The 21,959-nt window shown below is 30.5% G+C and overlaps 1 protein-coding gene and 1 long non-coding RNA gene across 8 annotated transcripts; one reads left to right on the top strand and one right to left on the bottom strand.

Annotated features, from left to right (window-relative positions):
• The first annotated feature begins 555 nt into the window (after positions 1–555).
• On the top strand, positions 556–21,827 carry Tlk (Tousled-like kinase). Of its 7 annotated transcripts, none has more exons than XM_074238199.1 (17): positions 556–1,738; positions 2,000–2,313; positions 4,231–4,316; positions 8,365–8,553; positions 14,649–14,739; positions 14,880–15,142; positions 15,652–15,822; positions 16,456–16,548; positions 18,913–19,374; positions 19,453–19,656; positions 19,745–19,836; positions 19,915–20,062; positions 20,179–20,290; positions 20,378–20,516; positions 20,594–20,705; positions 20,786–20,893; positions 20,978–21,827. In XM_074238199.1, the coding sequence occupies exons 2-17, from the start codon at positions 2,283–2,285 to the stop codon at positions 21,206–21,208; spliced, it is 2,532 nt and encodes an 843-aa protein (XP_074094300.1). In that variant the 5' UTR covers positions 556–1,738; positions 2,000–2,282; the 3' UTR covers positions 21,209–21,827. The 7 variants fall into 7 exon arrangements, with proteins under 7 accessions (XP_074094300.1, XP_074094299.1, XP_074094304.1 ...); XM_074238198.1 differs by having other exon boundaries at positions 15,652–15,885; XM_074238203.1 differs by lacking the exon at positions 4,231–4,316 and having other exon boundaries at positions 587–1,738; positions 15,652–15,885.
• On the bottom strand, positions 11,732–13,389 carry LOC141524369 (uncharacterized). The gene is made up of 3 exons (XR_012478693.1): positions 13,252–13,389; positions 12,952–13,064; positions 11,732–12,356 (listed from the first exon to the last, which is right to left on the bottom strand). It is a non-coding gene; the product is annotated as an uncharacterized LOC141524369 (long non-coding RNA).
• Positions 21,828–21,959: the final 132 nt, after the last annotated feature.

Below are 21,959 nucleotides of genomic sequence, written 5' to 3'. Positions count from 1 at the left end.
AAATTGGATCGGCTTTAAGTTGGTTTTGTCTGGTCGGCCATTCTATTTACGTGTGGGTGTGATCTTCTGTGCTGTCATATCATCACTCCGGCATAAAACGTCTGTTGTGACGGGATTTATTTTTTAAAATACAGTGTGTACATTTTCTTCACAACATAATCAGCTGGTTAAATAAAATCAAAATTAAGCAAATAAATATTAAAATATAATAGTGTTTAAAAAAAAAAAAAAAAACTAAATAAGTGATATAAATGTCTTACTGTGACAGGATGGTGTTGATTAAATGTTAAATTAATGCGTACATAGTGTATTCTGTTTCTAATATGTAGTGCAACATATATAATCGGTGGTTTGGCCCTGAAAAGAACCGCTGGAAAAGCTGTTGACTGTCTTGGAGCACAGAAGAGGCGTTGCAGCAGCAACAGCACTACTACCACCACCACCACCACCACTATCATCATCATCATCATCATCATCATCATCATCATCATCATCATCATCATCATCATCATCGGCGTCAACCATCAACAGAGCACTACCATCTAGCAGCAGCAGCAAAACGAGCAGAACAACTTCAGAGAGCTGACAGAGAAAGAAACAAGAGGATAATCGTAAATTAGCGAGTATCGTGAGAAAGAGAAAGAGACGAAAGTTGGCACGCGCGCGCCTCCTTCGTCGTTTCAACGCACATTGTTTATAAAACGGCGTATGAGCGAATGAGAAAACAGAGACAGAAGAGATTGACAGAGAGAGAGGACAAGTACTAGTGTGCCGAGGGCCAAGAGTGCGGTGGCCATGCAAGAAAGGGATAAATCGCCGACTGGCGGGCGGTGGCGGCCATCTTCTAGATGAGAGTACTTTTTCCCCTTTTCTTACCCAACAATAATATATTATATATATTAAATATATTTGGGAAAATACACCGAATTATTTAAATCCTGTTTTGTGTTGTGTAGTGCAGTGTCAACTTAAATTTACGAGAAACAGTACGGGCCTTTGATTTGTGTCAACAGTATCCAACAGTGTGTATTTTCCCGGACCATTTCTTCACTAAATTAAACAGTTTATTCTTCGCAGTCCCATCAGTTTTTACGGTACAGTACTGTACAACAGCAGCGAACCTTGAGCTTTTTTTCCATGGTGGTAAATGAAAAAAAAAAAAAAAAAAAAAAAATTAAATAAAAATAAAAAGAGAAAGACAGTGAGAGAAAGAGAAAAAGAAAAAGAAAAAGTATTGGAAAAATTTTGAATAAAATTTCAACACTTAGGACCAACCAGCACCACCACGACAACATGTCAGGACTTGTTACCTTGTCTCCATTCTTTCATATCATTGGCTCATCCGGTATTTGGATTTTACCACCGATTGATGTCGTTTTACTTTAAAATGCCAAGACAAATTGTATAAGAATATTCGTATACGTATATGTATGTATATAATTGTGTCTATGTATGAGTTTCTAACCTCAAAAATGTGCTGAGAGTAGTCCGTCAGTTATTCGTTATGGATTTGCCAATTTTAATGTTATACTATACGTGATATTGTTTACGGAAAATATAAAAAATAATTTAGTGATTAAAAATATAAAACGAAAAAAAAAATAATTACTATTTGAACGTTCATAGTAATATTAAGTGTTTGTTTTTTAGTATTTATTGAGTGAATATTTTTTTTATCGTGTTATTTTTATTACGTTCAGTGTACAGTTGATTCTTTGGTTATCAACATAATTAAGAGGTACGACCTCTATTTTATTTCATTTTTGAATAATTTTTTTTTTTTTTTTTTTTTTTTTTTATTAACATTCAATTGACTGATTATTTTTTTTTTAATCCAAAATTTTTTTATTACTTAATTTTTGGCTTAATTAAATATTTTAACAATTTTTATTGTTTGTCTACTCTGTTAGTATCAATTGGATTTGTTTAATTTAATAAAAAAAAATTATTCATATTATATATCAAATGATTAAATTAATGAATGAAACTTTAATTTTAGGCTAGTGTTGTGAGGTGTAACAAGTCCAGGTGATCAAGTGAAATTTACTAGCAGTATTTAAATATTATATTGTATGTTTAATATAAATAAATATATATATAAACATCATGAATACCATATGCATTGAGTTTTCCTCTCGTGCATCAGTGGTATATTCATTTGGGAAGGAAAAGTTTTTGACAGTGATATAATAAATTTATCGAGGAAACAAAAGTTGTAACTAATAAGGATTCAGGAGAAATAAAAGTTAAATAGTGCCAACATTGCAGATGGATAAACAGGGATGACTGACAATTGTTGGAATTCTGGTGGTGGTAAGCAATCATTATCGAATATATTTATAATGTATATTCTTTTATTTTATTTTTTCCATCAAATTACTATCGACAAAAAATAAGGAATATGCATGAACATTGGAGAAAGCTTTGATTAATTGATTAAGAGAGACAGGAGAGACAACTTTTGTTTCACTACTTTAATCTGGAGATATTAAGTAACATGGTCCAGTCTTAAAAAAATATTTTCTTTAAATTTCTGGGTTTATTATCTTTTTAAATCGAGTATTCTTGTTGCATTAGTTAGAAACAATCGTTGAAAAAAAATAATCTCTATTATTTTTATAAAAAAAAAAATAATAATGTATATATTTGTGACTATTAAATGATAATATCACAATAGAGATAAGAATAACTTTTATTCGAGGTTAATTAATTAGTTAATTAATTTAATTTTCTCGAGTTTATTTTTGGACAGAAAAAGTATTATTTTTATAAATTAACGTTAACAAAATTTCATTAAAAATTGATTGATATTATATATTGTTAAATAAAATCAATCAATTTGTGTGAATTTCGGCACACGTTTCTGTAATCCGGAAGTATTCATATTGAGTCTGAAGATGGCGCCATAGTCATGAAGGAAGTTTGATCAGTAGAAAAAAAATTCAACATTTCTTTGACACAAGTTGATCAAGGTTTCAATAACAATAATAATAATAATAATAATTAAAATAATATATTATATCTAAGGTAAAAAATAAATTTTTTGACTGGAATTTTTTCGACTAAAGAAAGCCGAATTTTCTAAGCAAAAATTTTTAGATTGAGTTGAATAGCGCTAAAATAAATTATGTTAATGATGATGATGATGATGATGATGATGATGATGATGATGATGATGATGATGATCTTTTATGAAAGAGGCATGTAAAATCATGGCGCTGCCGAAAGAGAATTAGAAACGGCGCAGTTATACTATGTACCGATTTACGATGAGTCGAAACAGCAGCAGCAGCAGCAGCAGCAGAAGAGTATCACAAGAGGAGAATGAAGTAAAGGGGAGGAAGAAGAGAGAAACGAACACCGTTCGGACAACCTCGTGGGCGTATTAAACTTTCAAATGCTACAGTTTCATCGATTAAGGCCGCCATTGTCATATTGTTACTGCAACGCTTTACAACCAGCAGCAGCAACAACAACCAAACCGTCTCCTCAACAATCGTCTTAACTTGTATCTCGAGATAGTAAAACCCTTACCATGATACGAGCGTTTCTTCTTAAAATCAAAAATCCAATCTTAGCTAGAGTAATTGATAGAGTTGCAAGTTCACCTTAAGTTTGTATTTTTTTTGCCACACCCGATTGAAAAATATCTAATCTTGATTTTAATCATGTAATCCATGAGATGTAAATAATTTTAATAATTTACAATTAGGAGCAATCTCGTAAAAAAAATTGTCTAGGCTCAGGCTGATAATTTGGGTTTTAAAAAAATATTATTGAGCACTGCATGATTACAAATTGAATGCATGTAAATATCTTGATGGGCGAGTCCTCTTGAGGTTTGGTGTGAACCCGATAGTGGCCGAAAATTTTCCGACTTGCATAGTATCGATTTTCGAGCCGAGTAGAGCCAGGTTTATTCTGTCCTTGTTTATCTTTATGATGTCTTCTAGCAACAACTACAATTGAAGGGTACAAAGTCTTTATACATAAATGCAGTATATATCGGAGTAGGGTATTTAATGTTAGATTCAATGTTTTATAGTAGTATCAGTCGATGATAATTTTGATAGATTATTTTGTGTTTAGCTGGGTAGATTCGATTTCCAGCTCTCAATTCTTTCATCTATACTACTTCATCTGTCTCTTCTGTCTCTCATGTAGTCACTTAGAAAAGGACTTCCAATCTGCTCGGAAGGAACATCAAGTCTCGTTGTGTGTGTGTTACAGGCGCTGGCGTCAAGATGGAGCACTTTCAGGCCACCCTGGACCCTAGGAAGCAGGAATTACTGGAGGCCCGTTTTCTCGGCGCGAGGGTGAGCACACATATTCGTGACGTTATTATTCCAACATTCAACATTATTTAACAGCCAAACAATTTTTTATTTTTTTTTTTTTTTATACCCATCATTATAATTTTTAATCATTCAATTTTAATTAATAATAAAAAATTTATTCAGTAAAATAATTAAATTGTTTGGAATTAAATTACTGTTGATCTTATAAAATATTTCATCTTTGCATATATTGTTTTATTTATCTGGTATTGTGATACATAACGTTGATGATGACTCAGTCCTCATTGACTGCCAATGTGTGACGCTTCCTTGTGCCAACGACGTTGCCACTTTCACCAACCTCGTATCGACCGGAACCTCCTAGGAAATCGTATCATTAGAGATGGTTAAATCTGAAAATAGAACATTACATTAATTATCTTATTTCATAATAATGTTTTTAAATTAAATCATTCAGGAATTTTTTCCCGACATGCAAACTAAAAAAAAAAAAAAAAAAAAAAAAAATTAAATTAAATAATTTAGAACTTTAATTATAGCCACATTAAAATTAATTAAATGTGGTTTTAAAAATTTTTGGTTTAGGGCAAAATAAAGATAGGTGTGGCAAACTAAAACGAGGTCGGATAGATCGAGCGAATCGCCGGTTGATCTATACCATTCCATTGGAGACACTGATATTGATCATTATCTCTTGATCTATAAATATATCAATTTTTAGTGTCGTAATAAAGAAGAGATTGAAAGTAAATAGAGTACAGTCACCCTTAGGGCTGTTTGTGGGGAGGAATAAGGAGTAGTACAGCAGCTTTGTGATGCGTGACACGTAATAAATTCGCGTGCACATCGGTATATACATCCATATCGATCCTGAGTTTCTTTTTGTACTGGTCCTTTAATTTCTGATGTGCTAACCTACTATTGCCCAAAACATATCTTAACAATCCAGCGTATGTAACATATATCGATGTATATTTTTTTTTTTTTTGATTAAATTTATACAAAAATCTTCTATATTTCATCTTATAAAGCAATTAAAAATTACAAGAATTATAAATCAATTGGTGAACAAGTTCTTCAAACTTAATATGAATACGTTATACGATACATATATTTTATGTATTATATATGTGTGGATGAAGAATTTATAAAAATAATAATAATCAAATTGAAGAGGATTACTTCACTGATATTGGAGTCAACAGTGACCTGCATGGCAACGTTGCAACGGTCTGGGGATCTCGACACTCGTGGCCGGCTAATTTTGACGCTCCGCGGATATCGAGATACCAAGAGAGAGAAAGACAGAAGATAAAAGGGAGAGGGAGTGAATAAGCTCTCTTGCAAGCCGGGACGATCGATCGAGAATTCTAGCATAGTGTATAGAGAGACATAGAATCCCGTAAAAAGAGAGGAGAAAAAAGAATCTGTTTTAAGCTGGATTTTGTGGAAGGGGAGCCAGAGCCCTTGCATTAAATTGAGTAATTTAAAAAAAATTTGGTAATGAATTTAATCACTGGTGAACTTGAGAATATTATTAATGAAAATCTGGTGTATATTAAGCGATTTAATGGACTTTAATAGAATTGGAGTGGCAAAACTGACTAAAAACGCAAGTTCAGTGCAACTAAGCCCAAAGAGCAGAGATCATACAGTGAACCTGTGTTTCCTCTCTCTTGTCTTTGCACCTCTACTCTTTATATTATTTGTAACCGCGTCTCCCTCTAACTCAGTTGGTTGTGCCAGCAAACACTGGCGATCAATCGGGTTGCTCTTTCTCTCACTAATTTTCTCTTTATCTCAATCTTTCTCTTTCTCTGTACACTTGGATGGTTGATTACGCAAACCCGATCTCGGCAATATGCGTTACCTCGCGGTTCTTTTCGCCTAAAGTGGACATTCCATGTGTCAACCATTATAACGAGGTTATTCTTATTTTATTTTAAATGGACCCGCATTCCACATTCTTAAACAATATCGAGTTTGCTAAAAAAAATTTTTAATACTAGTCACATTAATTATTTTATTTTTTATATTGCAACTAAACACAAAGTATTTATAATATTTATACAATGTATTTTAACGTTAGTCGGGTTTATATATAGACAGACGCGAGCTAAAGAGTCATCGTTGTACAGTACAGTTTGATAGAGGCATAGAAAATGTAGCGAGTCTTGTCGTCTAGTTTATAACTAAACTTTAAGTTTTGTTGTGTATAGGAATAACACACGCCAACAAGACAAATAAAATATAAGACGGATTTTTAACATATTTATTCAGCACACTCTCTAATCTACTCTTACAAATGCTTCTACACATTACATCATTATTATCATTATTTTTTTTATTTTATTACTACTCATAGCTACAATCGTTGTTTGTAAATTTAAATAATTTTTAGTCTTACCATCATTAAATTTATTTTGATTAAAATAATTCAATGACTCGCGGTTTTGACCTCCTGGAGGTCAAATCTCTCTCTTATATACGCGGTTGGGATTTACGCTGAAAAATAAATGAAAATGGCTTAAATTCGCAACTGGAAAAGGGATGCATTGAAGGGGCACTTGAAGGGCAAGTGACGGCAGCCGGGTGCCGCGGATCCGCGGGTTTATCGATTTTTCGTTGCAGAGACACACGCAGAGGCGCTACTAAATATATATACATGTACTCACATATATATATATATATATATATATATATATATATATATATATATATGGATATCCAAAGAAAGAGAGAGCGATGAGGAAGAGCCAGAGGACAGAATGAAAGAGCGAGAGCGAGAAAAGCAAGTTCTCTTGGCCGCTCGTGCCGGAATAAGATTGGCTCAGGGTGGCGAAAGGGAGCCGTACCAACAGTGAATATCCAACTTAACTCAACGACCGTACAGAGCAGCCACGGGTGTTTGAGGATCGATCAGGATGTGCCAAGCGAATCCCAAGCCGCCATTGCCTTTACGCTCATATCATCAATGCTTTTCAATTACTTCTCACAATCCTATTCAAGAGCGCTGTAGATTAGATTTTAAACTCCATATTCATATTTTTATCTTAATCGAGTGCTTTTAGTGCTTAGATTTTTTTTTTTAATGATAATATTTTTCAATTATCTTGTTAATAATTTATTCGTTCATTTTTTTGCACACTTCGATTATTTTTTAATCAAAAAAAAAAATTTTTTATTTCTTCAGCTATGAGATAAAATCTTTAACAAATTAATTTCTTACCTCAAAAATGCCCATTTCTTTAAAAAAAATTTTTTTCTCAGTCTAAACTTGTCGGCTGATTAAAAAAAAAATTTTTTTTAGTGTTTTAAAGCAAGAATTAATAGACAAAAATTATTTTTTTAGTTTATTGATTAATAAATTTACAAAAAATGAATGAAAAGATATTAATTAAAAATGAATTGTATTTTTATACATTTGGTATGTTGATGTGTATTCCCACTGTGGGATGCGTAGAGAAGAATCTTATAGTTCTACATTACCATCCGTTTTTATCCGTGGAATCTAATCTTTTGGTTTAATTTCGTTCTGGTTGTCACTTCCAACTACGATATCGACTGCTTTGTCTAATTTACGGGTGATTAAACAAGCGCTCCAATATTAAAAATAAGGATTTACTCTGTATATAAAATTATGACAATGACACTATAAAATTTATATTATACAGTGCTCGTTAACTTAAAAACAAGCCAGTCACGTCGCTAATAATTTTTACTCTAAATTTTAGTAACAATTTAACTTGATATTTTTTATTTCAACTCATTTTAAATTATTAATTTGCCTATATAGGATTATAAAAAAAATTAATGATGATTTAAAGATTATGCGGAGACTTTGTGTGAATTTAATAAATTTATTCATCAGATTAGAAACAAAATCTTTGATTTAAACGCAGACAGATCAAAATTTTATAAAAAAAGAATTAATATCCTAAGCAGGTCTTTAATTTTTTTTCTATGAATTTGTATTGAGCTTACCTATTAGACTAACTGTAATTAAAGAAAAATGAGTAAATAAAAGCAAAATTCCGTATGTAATGAAAATAAATGTTTATTGCAGGGTGGTCGGAACAACGGGCCGAATAAAAATGCCCTCGACACCGCGCAGTCGTCGTCGTTACCTAACGCCGTTAAGTGCGGCCAACCGACTACCCCGGGAATAGACTGGACGAGGCGTGACAATGCTCCACCCTCGCGAGATCAACGTAATTCATCGTGCAGCGCAACGACCCAGGGCCAAATCTCTCAGGTATCCATGAAATTTTATTTTATTCAGCAATGACTCATATATCCAATGACATCATTATCTTACTCTTTAATTCTTTGTTGTAATGTGACTACTATACACAGTAACCAAACCTCTAACAACTACTAGTTTATTTATTGTTTAATCGCATCTTATGGTCCGTTATCGTTATCAAATTTTTTAAATCATCTCCGTCTAATTTTTGTCTACTTTCATAATAGTATTTCTGTTCTACTTTTATTATTATACATGATAATAACAAGTCTGTTTAATTTTGTAAACATGGGGGAGGCAAAAAATACAGAAAAAAAAATTTTTTTTGAAGTAAATAAATTTTAGGAACTTTTTCCTTTTTTTGGTGTAAAAAAATTTTTTCTTTCGATTAAAGACAATGAAACTCTTAAATATGATTCTTATTTATTTTCTGGTAAAAAAAAATTTAAAAGTGCAATTGCAGTATAATTTAATAACAGTTAGACATAAAATTAAATTTGCATTAATTTATCGTAAATTTAGCTGCCAAAAATTGAATTATAAACTTAGCTTATCCTCAATTATAAATTATAATTTATTAAATATTTTTATATTATTCGGTAGTTGATTTTTATAAGAGATTTTTATCTTGATTGAAGTAAATTTTTTTTCATTAGTTATTTGTCTGAGAGAAATAAAAAAAAAAAAAATTAACTTGAATCAAGTAAATAATTTGAATGAAAGAATTTTTCTCTTGGTTTAAGTGAATTTTTTTCTTGAATGCAGAGAATACAAATGAACTGTAACATGAACATGAATATTTGAAGCTATTTACAGAAAATAGTTGTAGGTAAATTATTGATCTGAGTAAGCTTTTTAACAGTCGCCATTGCTGTGATGTACTTTTACGGCAAAGGTTTTCAATACAAGCAGTCTCGGTTTGGGGGTAAATATTCTGACTTGTAGGTAATAGTAGTGATATATATAGAGAACATAGTCTTATATGAGTTCTCTCGTGACGTTATCAAATACGCTCGATGACTGGGTGCTTTCCAACTGGCTGGAGGTCTTTTGAGAAGGGGAAAGAGCCATGTCAATAGCTCGTACTCGATCTACGGTGCTTTTGTAACTCGAGGAAGAATGATAGTGTGACGTAGCGGATAACATCGGGTTGGTGGTGTATCTGAGTGGCGCCGCCGAACGCTTTGATGCATAAACTAACTATGTAAGAAGGACTCAGCTCCACCTGTCGAGTTTGTTTACTCTAAAAAGTATCTTAATATCTTGCTATTTAATTACCTCCGCTCAATACTCTTACTTTTCTGTAATCTCAGTCATTAGCAATGATTTTTATTACTATCTTAGGTAACTCTGTTCTACCATTCATTTTTTTTTACTACCATAGTTGTAAACTTCATTAATGGACCCATTTTTTATTTTTACTCCGATCGCTCTGATAAAATTTTATACTTACTTTTACTTACTCCAATTGCAATCAATTTTTTATATCCTTTTTCTGCAAAAAAAGTTTTTTTAATTGTTATTAATTTTTTTGACGAGTAATTTAATTTTTTATTTAAAATGATATTGATTATTACTTAAGGCACGATAAAAAAAAAATATTTTAAATAATTCAGATACTCTTGCTTATTCAACTTTCTCTTACATAGCTTCAAATCATGGAAATTTAAATTAAGTATTGAACTGATGGATTTACTAACGACATAGATAGAGAAAAAGGAAAAATTATAGGTCAAAATAGTATTTTTTAAATTCAAACGTTAAATGTTAATTTTCACAAAAAAAAAAAAAATTATGAATCAAGTAAATAAATTTTACTTAATTAAAGAATTTATCTCTCAATTCAAATTAATTTTTTTTTCGAGTACAAATCTCCAGGTTACATTACACAGCATAATTTTAAACTTTTTCTTTTTTCCGAGTAGTAAAATAAAGATTATAATCAATCAGGTCGTAAAAGTTGTTTGAAAAAAAAAAAATAAATAAATAAATAAACGATAAAAAAACCTAGACCAATTAAAGATTGATAATAAACAAAAGTACAATGAAGAAAATATACATAAAAAAGCAAAAAAAAAAATACAGGCCCTGAAGACGACCCTGAGCGTAGAAACAAGTGGGTAGAGATACTCCGCGTGGTGCCGGGTCATGAAGCTGTACACGAGAGAGAGAGAGAGAGAGAGAGAGAGAGAGAGAGAGAGAGAGAGAGAGAGAGAGAGAGAGAGAGAGACCAGTGGGAGGATAAAAGGGAGATAGTGAGGTTGTACCGAGGTCGCTGTCTGCTGGTTGGCAAAGCCGCGTGGCCGTCGACCAGCTGATCGTGCCTCAGGGTGGGGAAATCGCGCGCGCGACTGGGCTAATGAGTGTGCGACCTATTGGCACGACGACGAGACGCGCCGGCTACTCTCTAGCTACAGATATATATATTTATATGTGTATTTATATATACAGTGTACCTACACTACAAACTACGACATTACCGAGCGCAAGCGTGAGTGTAGCTCGACTGCTGTTAAGTACTTGTGGAGTCGTGGAGGTGGTTGCTCCCGTTGGTCTTCTATTGCAACTAGAGACAGTTCACAGAGCTCCACTCGGAATTAAATAGAAAGAGAAGATATCTATGTCTATATCTATATGACAGATATATATATATATATATATATATATATATATATATATATATATATATATATATATATATTATGCATATAAAACTGAGGAAATTGGTAGGGATTAAAATCGCGTCATCTGACGCTAAGCTACCTCACCATCGACCACCTCCAGCTTCCTCTTCGGCTTCCTGCCGACGCCACTGGTTCAAGGGAAAGAGAAAGAACGGTGTTCAAATGGCATTGCAAGGTCTAGATACCCGTCCGACGGATTATCTACCATAGTTGTTGGTAATTAATACTTGGATTATATTTATCTACTTTCTTTTAATTCTTTGATTACATTTTTTTTTCAACAAAATTATTTTTAAAAAATTGCTATTTTAATTTTTTTAATTTTATTTACATTACACTTGAAAAAAATACATTTATTACATTGTTACATGTGGGAAATTTAATTTTTTTTTTTTTTTAACAAATATCTAGTAAATTAATTTTATTCAAATTACACTTTAAAAAAAATTATTACATAAATAAATTAAATAGTTAAGTGTGTTACTAAAATTGAGACATTTGATCATTTAAAAAATTTTTCAACTCATAAATTACAGTAAGAAAAATTATATTTTTAAAAAGTTTAAAAAATTGTAAATGCAATTTTTTAAAAACAATTTTTTAGACCTGGGTTATTATTCAAGACAAATTTTCAATTTAAATGTCATGAAAAAATTTTAAAGGAAGGGAAAAGTGAGGCAAAATCACAATTTGTGGATAATATCACACAATTAAGATAAAATATTACAAAATTAAAACACAAATTATTTAAAAAATTCACTGAATTAACACACATTGGCACTTAAAAAATAATTAGAATAATTACTTGAAGAAAAAAGAAGTAATGATAAAAATACAAGTAGTAGAGATAGATAAGGTGTCAGACGTTAAGGACGATCCATCGGACGGGAGTGCAGAGTCCCGACTTACTAGTGTAGTAACCCAGCGAGTGTAATGCCGGCGAACTCGTCGCTCTCCCACTGAGCGCCCTTGTCAACGGCCCCCGTCGAGTTCAGCTACGAAAACGAGACGTTTGCTGGTATCCAACGAGCAAGGCAACCACGAGCACTACGACAACGACACCAGACGTACTCTCAGTGCCGTATAAGTGCCAAAAGGTTCCCTCACTGACAGTAGGACTACCTCGACCTTTGTCAACAAATTTAAAATACTTATTATTTAAATATATAAATATATAAATAGTTGTCAGTTGGCTCTTTTGTCAATCCGGGGATCCAAGAATTAATGAGTCAGCTTTTCAACTATTTTCTTATTGTTATTACACATATTACATTGCTCTGTGCTGTTTTTATAGTTTTTATTTATTTTGGGTAATATATCTTGGGTAATATATTGAAGGACGTATTACATATCAGGGATGAATAAGTTTTTAAAAGCGCCCAGTTGATTTTTTTAATACTTTTATATCTAAAAAAATTAAACGGAGCCAGTTTTTATTTATTGTGTTGTATTTATGAAAGTTTTAATTAATTTATTTTAAAAAATGTAACAAGTAGAAAATTTGTTATATTTTTTATTTCTAATTTAATTAATTAAAAAAAAAAATCGAAAATTGTTTAACGTTGGCTAATTTTATTTAAAAAAATTAAATTAGCCGAAATTTGAAAATTATAATAATTTTTTTTTATTTATAATTTAATAAATAAAAAAAAATTGTTGAACGTCGGATAATTTTAGTACCATAAAAAGCGTAGAGGAAAAAAGAACGTGTATATATACGTACAAGCACCGCACTACACTTGGACACATTGATTTTACCGGGTCTTGCACGTTTTCAACCCGATCAATGGAAAAATTCAGCATTCCTTACTGTACATACACCCACGCATTGCGAACCTAAAATCCACCATAAAAATATATTTAAAAAAAAAATAAACAATATAAAAAAAAACGATGAGTAACAAAGTGGTTATCTAAAGTATCCGGGAGAATAATAAGTGATGTGGCTCGCGTTTAAGTGACAGTGCCAAAAAAAAATAAAGAGTCCCTTTAAATGAAAATAATCCGTGAAAATTTAAAGCACCTCCTTTCTCCATTTTCTTCCTCCATTTTGTCGTGATTCTTTTAACAGAAAGTGCAGCAACGCACTGGTATTCTCTCAGGTCTTATACTTTAGTCTCTTTAGTCTCTTTAGTCTCTCCTCTACTTGGTTCCCCCCTCGTGGCATCTCAACTAAACTTCTGTGGCACCTCTGCTCGCGAATGCCCAGTAGTGATCCCGTGTAACATAATGTAAGGTTTGATTTGAAAGTATCTCCTCTGCAGTGCACGAATTTAGTGGCTCAATGGTTGACACACTGACGACTAACAGCAAACACGACTATGGGGCTCCACCATAGATCGTCGTGGAAGGTGCGCTTATAAAGATATATATATATATATATATATATATATATATATATATATATATATATATATATATATATATATATATAACTACTTGTAAATATTTATTTTTAATTAATTATTATGACATTAAAGTTAGCAGTCACTAAAATTATTTTTTTAATTTTTTTAACAAACAAATTTGCTCCATAAAATAATTAAAAAAAAATTGCATTTTAATTTTTAAATGTCAAATTTTTTTTTCCATAATTAATTTATTAAATTAATTTTCAATAAATGATTTAATTTTTTTGTAATTAAATTTTTACTTATCCTTAAATTCAGCAACACAAATGGTGGATTATTAGCATCATCTCACTTCAACTAGTAACACTGCTGTACGGCAGTAGTATTACTGTACCACTTCTATCAGAATTCCATCTCCGTCTAAATTTACCTCCATCTTTCTCTCAGGCCTTTCGGTTAACACACACACGGGGCCCTGGGCTTACTGCTTCCTTTTTGCAACGGCCCGTGTGTGTCGCCTCGAGAGTAGTATAGTAGTCTACACACATTATGTCTTATTCATCGCGTACGCTCGATTGCTTAAAAAATTTTTTTCATTATTTTTTATTTATTATTATTTAGAAAATTTATTACTTACAACTATCTCGGATTGTCATCACCCTAGTGGTTTAAAATACTTACTGTTAAAACTAACAAGCCGGTCACCAGTGATAACAGCAATGACGCCGGCACCTGGGTGATGACGACAATCACAGTTATGTATTTTTTATAAAATTTCAAAACGACATTTTTATTTATATATTTATTTATACATATTTTATTATTTTATCAAGTGGAGATTTTTTTAGGTAGGCTACTTGTCGTGTAACCTCTTTGTATTTTATAGATCTACTTTTTACTACACATACTTATTTAATTATAATTAATTTAAAGTTTAATATAAAATATTTATATTATTTAATAATAATATTTATTTATTTATTAAAATAAAATAAAATGACTTATTTAAAGTCTGTGAAATGTAATCAGAGTACCAATTAAAAGTCTTATTTTTATTTAATTGTTTCAGATGTCTGCTGGATCACAAATTCAGATGGCACCTCAATCAACCGTAAACTCTGGTCAGTCAGTTCATAGTCAAGACTCAAATATGAGTACTGGTGAGTACTTTGATAAGCTAGGTTATTCATTAAGTACACTGTACATATGTCACAGATGATAATATGTTTTTTTTTTTTTTTTTTTTTTTTTTTTTTTTTTTTTATTAAAGTTGGTAATATTTCTACATGAATTTTTTTAGGCTCATCACACAGTGATAAAGATGTGGATCCAAATACTCCTGAAAAGTTGCCTAGGACCACGTCCGAAAGAAAAAGAAAACGTAAAGCGGATGATGGAAATGGCAGTGGACCTGGTGGCCCCACTGGTGGTAAAAGCGGAAGATCACTTTCTTCCTTGGAAAATAAAAAAATAAATGATTATTTTCCAAAGCATCATTTAGGAAATAGTCCTATAAGGCATGGGGGTGCTAAAAGTCCATCGCCTCAACAAGGGTATCCTATGGTAATATTTTTTCCTACAGACTGCTTTTATTTTATTTTATTTTATTTTATTTTATTTAGACCCTGAAGCCAAAGATCCCTAAGGGCTTTCCAGTAATACAAATAATCTTAACATTTATGTACTTCACTAAGTATTTAGAAGTTTTAATACTTTTAGATTGGCTCTCCAGTATGAAAATAATTTTTTTACACTTTTATACAATCAAGAGTATGTAAATTTTATATAAATAATTTTAATCAACTTACTTGATTTAATATTTCATTAATAAACTCAAATAATAATTGTTAGATTATTTTTAATAATATAAACAGCGAAAAAATAAATTAAAAAAATTTTTTTATTAGACGAGAGCCAATTCTAAAAATCTAAAAATATGATTATGATTAATAGTGCTTGTATATATATATATATATATATATATATATATATATATATATATATATATATATATATATATATATATATAAAATATTAATTACTTGATGAATAACAATTAATTTTTATTCCAGTATCCACCATCAGCTCAACCTCTGGTATCGCCACAAGTGACGACACCTAATTCATCGGTAGCGGAATTTTCGTCACTGATGCAACCTCCCCGAACTCTTTCCCAACCACAACCACCACCTCCACCTTCGTCGACGCAACCTGCTGGTTCAATGGTCAGCAAGCAGGTACAGGTAAGGCCAACCAACCTACCTAGGACAAGCCAGGTCAGGCAAGCGAAGACAAACACGCCAAATGTAAGCACCAAGAAGATAACTGACTCTATTTAAAGTATCTAATAAGAAATTTACTGAATAATAATTTTATTTTCTCTATTCAAGAGTTATTTAATTATTTTTGCGTTTATTTCTTGTCCAATTCTTTAAAATTGTGAGTCATCAAATCTAAGCCAGACTGTAGCGCTGTATTCATTTGTTGTTACAAATGCAGGGCTATCTTGTCATGGCACTGTTACATTTTTTTATTTTTTTATTTTTTTAACTACTTCAATTATCTTATCTTAATTTGAAAAATTTTTTTTTATCAATTTTTAATACGCTTAAATTTACTCGAATAATTTTTTCGTGTGTACATTTGTGTTCGCTTTCTTGCCTGTTTTATTAAGTCAAAAATTAATATTTTTATTTATTTATTTGTTTATTTAAAATTTTATTATATTTTTGTCTTAAATTATTAAAATAATTCTTATAATAATTATTGAAGTGCCTTGAAGGTAATCTTGATAAATAATAACAAATGCATCTGATCTACAGTTGATGAATTTAATTTTATAATTAATTAATTATTTATTTATTTATAATTAACAGACGGAGCTCACTTGCCAGAGGATACAGGAGTTTGAATCGCAAGCATCGTCTGACTTGGAGCTACGTAACAATAAAATTGATGAACTAAATAGAGTAATAATTATTAAAAAATTAATTTATATATATATATATATATATTAGGGTGGGTCAAAAAAATCGAATAATTTATTTTTGACTTTATACTCTGAAAAATAGGTTCGTAGACACCTAAAAAGAATTCTCTCCAAGTATAAGCTCTTAATTATAACGGGAAGGTCCTCCGCTTTGCGGGTTTCTAATTTTTTCGAATAATCAGATAAAAAAATTTATATCTCGCTTCCAACTGCTTGGAAAAATATTCCGTGGCATAGATTTTGTGAGAAATTGAATGCTTTACAAAAAGGTCTCTTATGACTTTTTCAAAAACTCAACCGATTAAAAGATATTCATAGTTGAAGTTTGGCTATTTTAAGGAAAATATTCGTTTTTATTATGAATTTTATAAGTCGATGAAAAAAATTATTTCGGATTGCGGAACTCATGATTTTGTAGGAAATTTACTGCTCTACAAAAATGGTCTCTTATGATTTTTGATTAAGTGAAACCGTTACGAGATATTCATCGTCAAACATTAACGAATACCAATATTTCCAGTTTTTGATCATCAATAATTCGATAAATTTTAATTTAAACTATGAGTTTCAGGAAAATTTACATAAATTTGAGTTTCGATCGATAAAGAAATGTTATAAACAATTTTTTTAATATTGTTTTCAGTCTTGAGCTTGTTTGATTGCATTAAAACAAGAAATTAGAGCATTTTTTTCGACATATAGCCAATGATTAGTTTAATTTGAAGTGAATGACATATTTCTTTGTCAAATTTAATATGAAAAGTATTGAATCAAGTAAGAAACAACCAGTATTTAACTTTTTTATAGATAAATTTTTTATTGAATTATCAATTGCAATATAATTGTCTATATTTTTAACATAACAGTACGCTATTACTATAAATAATTTCTTTTATTACAATTTGGGAATGTTTTTTGATGTTCTTTGACAACTTGCAATAAGTACTGGAATTGTTCTTCATTTTTGTCAAGCATTGATTATATTCACTGACTAATGCAACAGCTCGCTCTGCTGAATCATTGACAACTTTTAGTTGTTGAAAGTATTCTTTATTTTCGAGATAACTCTCATTAGTAGGCCATAATTCAACATCGACATCAAGAAAGTCATACGGTAGATCGAAGATTTTGAAAAGATTTAATGACTTTTTAGACACAAAGTCACTCAGAGTTCTCTGCGCCAATGAATTCAAATCTTTTTAGCAATTACAAATCTTTTAGCTTTAGAATCTGTACCTTCACGAGTATTAACAGCTTCAACAATACTTTTTTACTTCTAATGGAACGCCATCGTCAAACAGTGATAAAATGGCAAGTTCATCGCTCAAATACCATAAGTGCGAAATCATTTTTTCACACGTAGCTGAAGAAATCAAAGGATTGATATGTTTGTACTCCAATAAATTTTTCATAAACTGCAAGTCATGATAAGCAGCAGTTGTTGCAGAAGTTGATGAAAACCAAGCTTTTAAATACAATGTGACTATAAAAATACAGAAATGACGAAGACCATGCAATTCTTTCTGAGAGAGTTTGAATTCATCTCTGAATAGATACATTTTCAAACTATAAATGGCCTTAGCCATCCATCTAGCATGATGAACAGCACCAGGACGTTTGAAAGAAATCTTTTCTTGAGGCATTTCTCCAAGGAAAATCAATGATAATTCCAATAATTCTTTATCTAACTTATTATAACATTTCTTTATCGATCGAAACTCAAATTTATGTAAATTTTCCTGAAACTCATAGTTTAAATTAAAATTTATCGAATTATTGATCAAAAACTGGAAATATTGATATTCGTTAATGTTTGACGATGAATATCTCGTAACGGCTTCACTTAATCAAAAAATCATAAGAGACCATTTTTGTAGAGCAGTAAATTTCCTACAAAATCATGAGTTCCGCAATCCGAAATAATTTTTTTTCATCGACTTATAAAATTCATAATAAAAACGAATATTTTCCTTAAAATAGCCAAACTTCAACTATGAATATCTTTTAATCGGTTGAGTTTTTGAAAAAGTCATAAGAGACCTTTTTTGTAAAGCATTCAATTTCTCACAAAATCTATGCCACGGAATATTTTTCCAAGCAGTTGGAAGCGAGATATAAATTTTTTTATCTGATTATTCGAAAAAAATAGAAACCCGCAAAGCGGAGGACCTTCCCGTTATAATTAAGAGCTTATACTTGGAGAGAATTCTTTTTAGGTGTCTACGAACCTATTTTTCAGAGTATAAAATCAAAAATAAATTATTCGATTTTTTTGACCCACCCTAATATATATATATTTTTATTAATTTTATTTATTATTAAAAATGATTTTAATTAATTACAGACGACAGAAGAACTTAGGCATCAAATGGCAACTCAACAAAAAATGCTTGAGCAGCACAAATCACATATAAATAAGTGTATAGATGTTGTAAAAAAGTTATTAAAAGAAAAATCAAACATAGAAAAAAAAGAAGCTAGACAAAAGTGTATGCAAAATAGACTGAGGCTTGGACAGTTTGTGACGCAAAGGGTAGGTGCTACCTTTCAAGAAAACTGGACAGACGGCTACGCGTTTCAAGAGCTCGCACGACGACAAGAAGAAATAACGACTGAACGTGAAGAAATTGATAGACAAAAAAAGTTGTTATTAAAAAAGAGGCCGTCAAATAGTGAGACTGGTAGAAAACGAAGCCAACCACAGCCTTCATTACACAACGGCACCGAAGCTACTTTTTTAAAACCCGACGCGGTACCTGGATCTTATACCTGGCAAGAGTATTATGAAGCGGACGAAATACTCAAAGTATTTACTTATTATTTTATTTAATTTTTGCTTTATTAAATAATTAACAGTAATAAATAATTTTATTTTTTATTTAAGTTGAGACAGAGTGCGTTGAAAAAAGAAGATGCTGATCTTCAACTAGAAATGGAAAAACTTGAAAGAGAGCGAAATCTTCACATCAGAGAACTCAAACGTATTCACAACGAGGACCAATCCAGATTTAATTCTCATCCAGTACTCAATGAACGTTACCTTTTATTAATGTTATTAGGAAAAGGTGGTTTTAGTGAAGTACACAAGGTAAAAATTTATTTTTTTATTAAGGACGTTAATTAATTTTTAATATTGTTGAATTTTAATTATACAATTTTTATATAATCTATTTTAGGCGTTTGATCTGAAAGAGCAGCGATATGTGGCCTGTAAAGTACACCAATTGAATAAAGACTGGAAAGAAGACAAAAAAGCTAATTATATTAAGTGAGAATTTTTATTTATTATTTTTAAGAACATTTTATTTTACATTTTACTAAAATTATTATTGTGATTACTTTATAGACACGCATTAAGAGAATATAATATACATAAAGCCCTCGATCATCCACGAGTTGTGAAGCTCTATGACGTCTTTGAAATTGACGCCAATTCGTTTTGTACTGTTTTGGAATACTGTGATGGTCATGACCTAGACTTCTACTTAAAACAGGTTGGTCATTTTTATTTTTTAATTAGGATTAAAGTATTACAGTACTTACTTGACAGTATAAAAAAATTTAATTAACAAAAATAATCAATTTTTAATAATATTTAAATTTATTGCAGCATAAAATAATACCAGAAAGAGAAGCGAGGTCAATTGTGATGCAAGTTGTGTCTGCGTTAAAGTACCTTAATGAAATAAAGCCCCCAGTCATACACTACGATTTAAAACCTGGTTTGTAATTCACAAAATTATTTTATCCATTAATTTTAATTTTGTCTATATAATTTAATTAATAATTTTATCTTATAAATTTATCAGGCAACATTTTGTTGACGGAAGGCAATGTCTGTGGTGAAATAAAAATTACGGACTTTGGTTTAAGTAAAGTTATGGATGAAGAAAATTATAATCCAGATCATGGAATGGATCTTACGTCACAAGGGGCTGGAACTTATTGGTATTTTTTAAATATTTTTTTTTGATTATTTTTAAGAGTATAGAACATAGTTAATAGGGTTTATTATTTTGTTATAGGTATCTACCTCCTGAATGTTTTGTTGTTGGCAAAAATCCACCTAAAATATCTTCTAAAGTTGATGTGTGGAGTGTGGGTGTTATATTTTACCAGTGTCTCTATGGTAAAAAGGTAAATTAAAAATAGTAATTTAATTATTTATTTAAAAATTTTTAATTGTTTGGAAATTTATTTAAATATTTATTTTTAAGCCATTCGGACATAATCAATCACAAGCAACTATTTTAGAAGAAAATACAATATTAAAAGCAACAGAGGTACAATTTGCCAATAAACCGACTGTTAGCAACGAAGCAAAGGTAAAAAAAAAAAATTTATTTATTGATTTTATTAATTTTATAATTAATAAATTTATTAATTTTATAAAATAATTATTTTTACAGAGTTTCATAAGGAGCTGTCTAGCGTATAGAAAAGAAGAGCGAATTGATGTGATGATGTTAGCACGACATGATTATTTACAGCCCCCAGTGCCAAAGCATGGTCGTCAGGCAAATAGCCAGCAGCAACAGCAAGCTCAGCAACAACAACACATTCAACAAGCTCAACAGCAACAACAAACGTCATTTACGACTGGAATGTTTAGTGGAATGAATGCATCCAGCAGTTCGTAGTGTATGAACTTGTTTATGCTGATAATAAACGAACCCAACTGGGACTTATAAAAAAAATTAAACTAAATAAAATAAGCATGGACTTTTTAAAAAAAATAATTAGTGAATACAGATTAAAGTGAAGTTAATGATAATGCATCAATTTATTAAACTGATATATGCCAAATCTTAAAAACACTCAATTTCACATAAATATTTCATCTTTAATAATAAAATAAAATTGACAAAAAAAAAAAAAAAAAAAAAGTTTTAATTGTGGAATTTACGTCGAAAAGTAATTGATATCACGATTAATTCTTGTGTAAATATATGACGACAAGGGATGAAGATAAATTAATAAAGATTTAGTTTAAAAAAAAAAAAATAATAAAATAAATAACAATCAATACTGATGTCACTGGTTCACCAATCACTTCTACACCCACCGCCATCGACAAGGCTAAATCATTTAATATGAAGAAGAAATGTTTTAAATAGTTGACTAAATGCTGAAGATCACTCGCTCAACTAATGGATATTTTCATTAAAAATAAATAAAATACAGACAGACTTTATTTATTAATTAAAAATAAAATTAGAGTGACTGAAACAATAAAAAAAAAAAAAAAAAAAAAAAAAATGAGAGAATGAGAGTGAGAGAGGGTTGTGAAAGATTTTAAAAAATTGTCTGTCCTCTGCAGCAGCTAAGTAAAGAAAAAAAAAAAAGCAATCCATTATTATGTGGACACTAAAACACATTTACACAATTTTA

Source organism: Cotesia typhae, unplaced genomic scaffold, assembly GCF_013202065.1.
Source record: "Cotesia typhae breed Kobodo isofemale line unplaced genomic scaffold, CoteBio_Ctyphae contig_22, whole genome shotgun sequence".
Taxonomy (NCBI): domain Eukaryota; kingdom Metazoa; phylum Arthropoda; class Insecta; order Hymenoptera; family Braconidae; genus Cotesia; species Cotesia typhae.
This window is presented reverse-complemented; position numbering and strand designations above follow the sequence as displayed.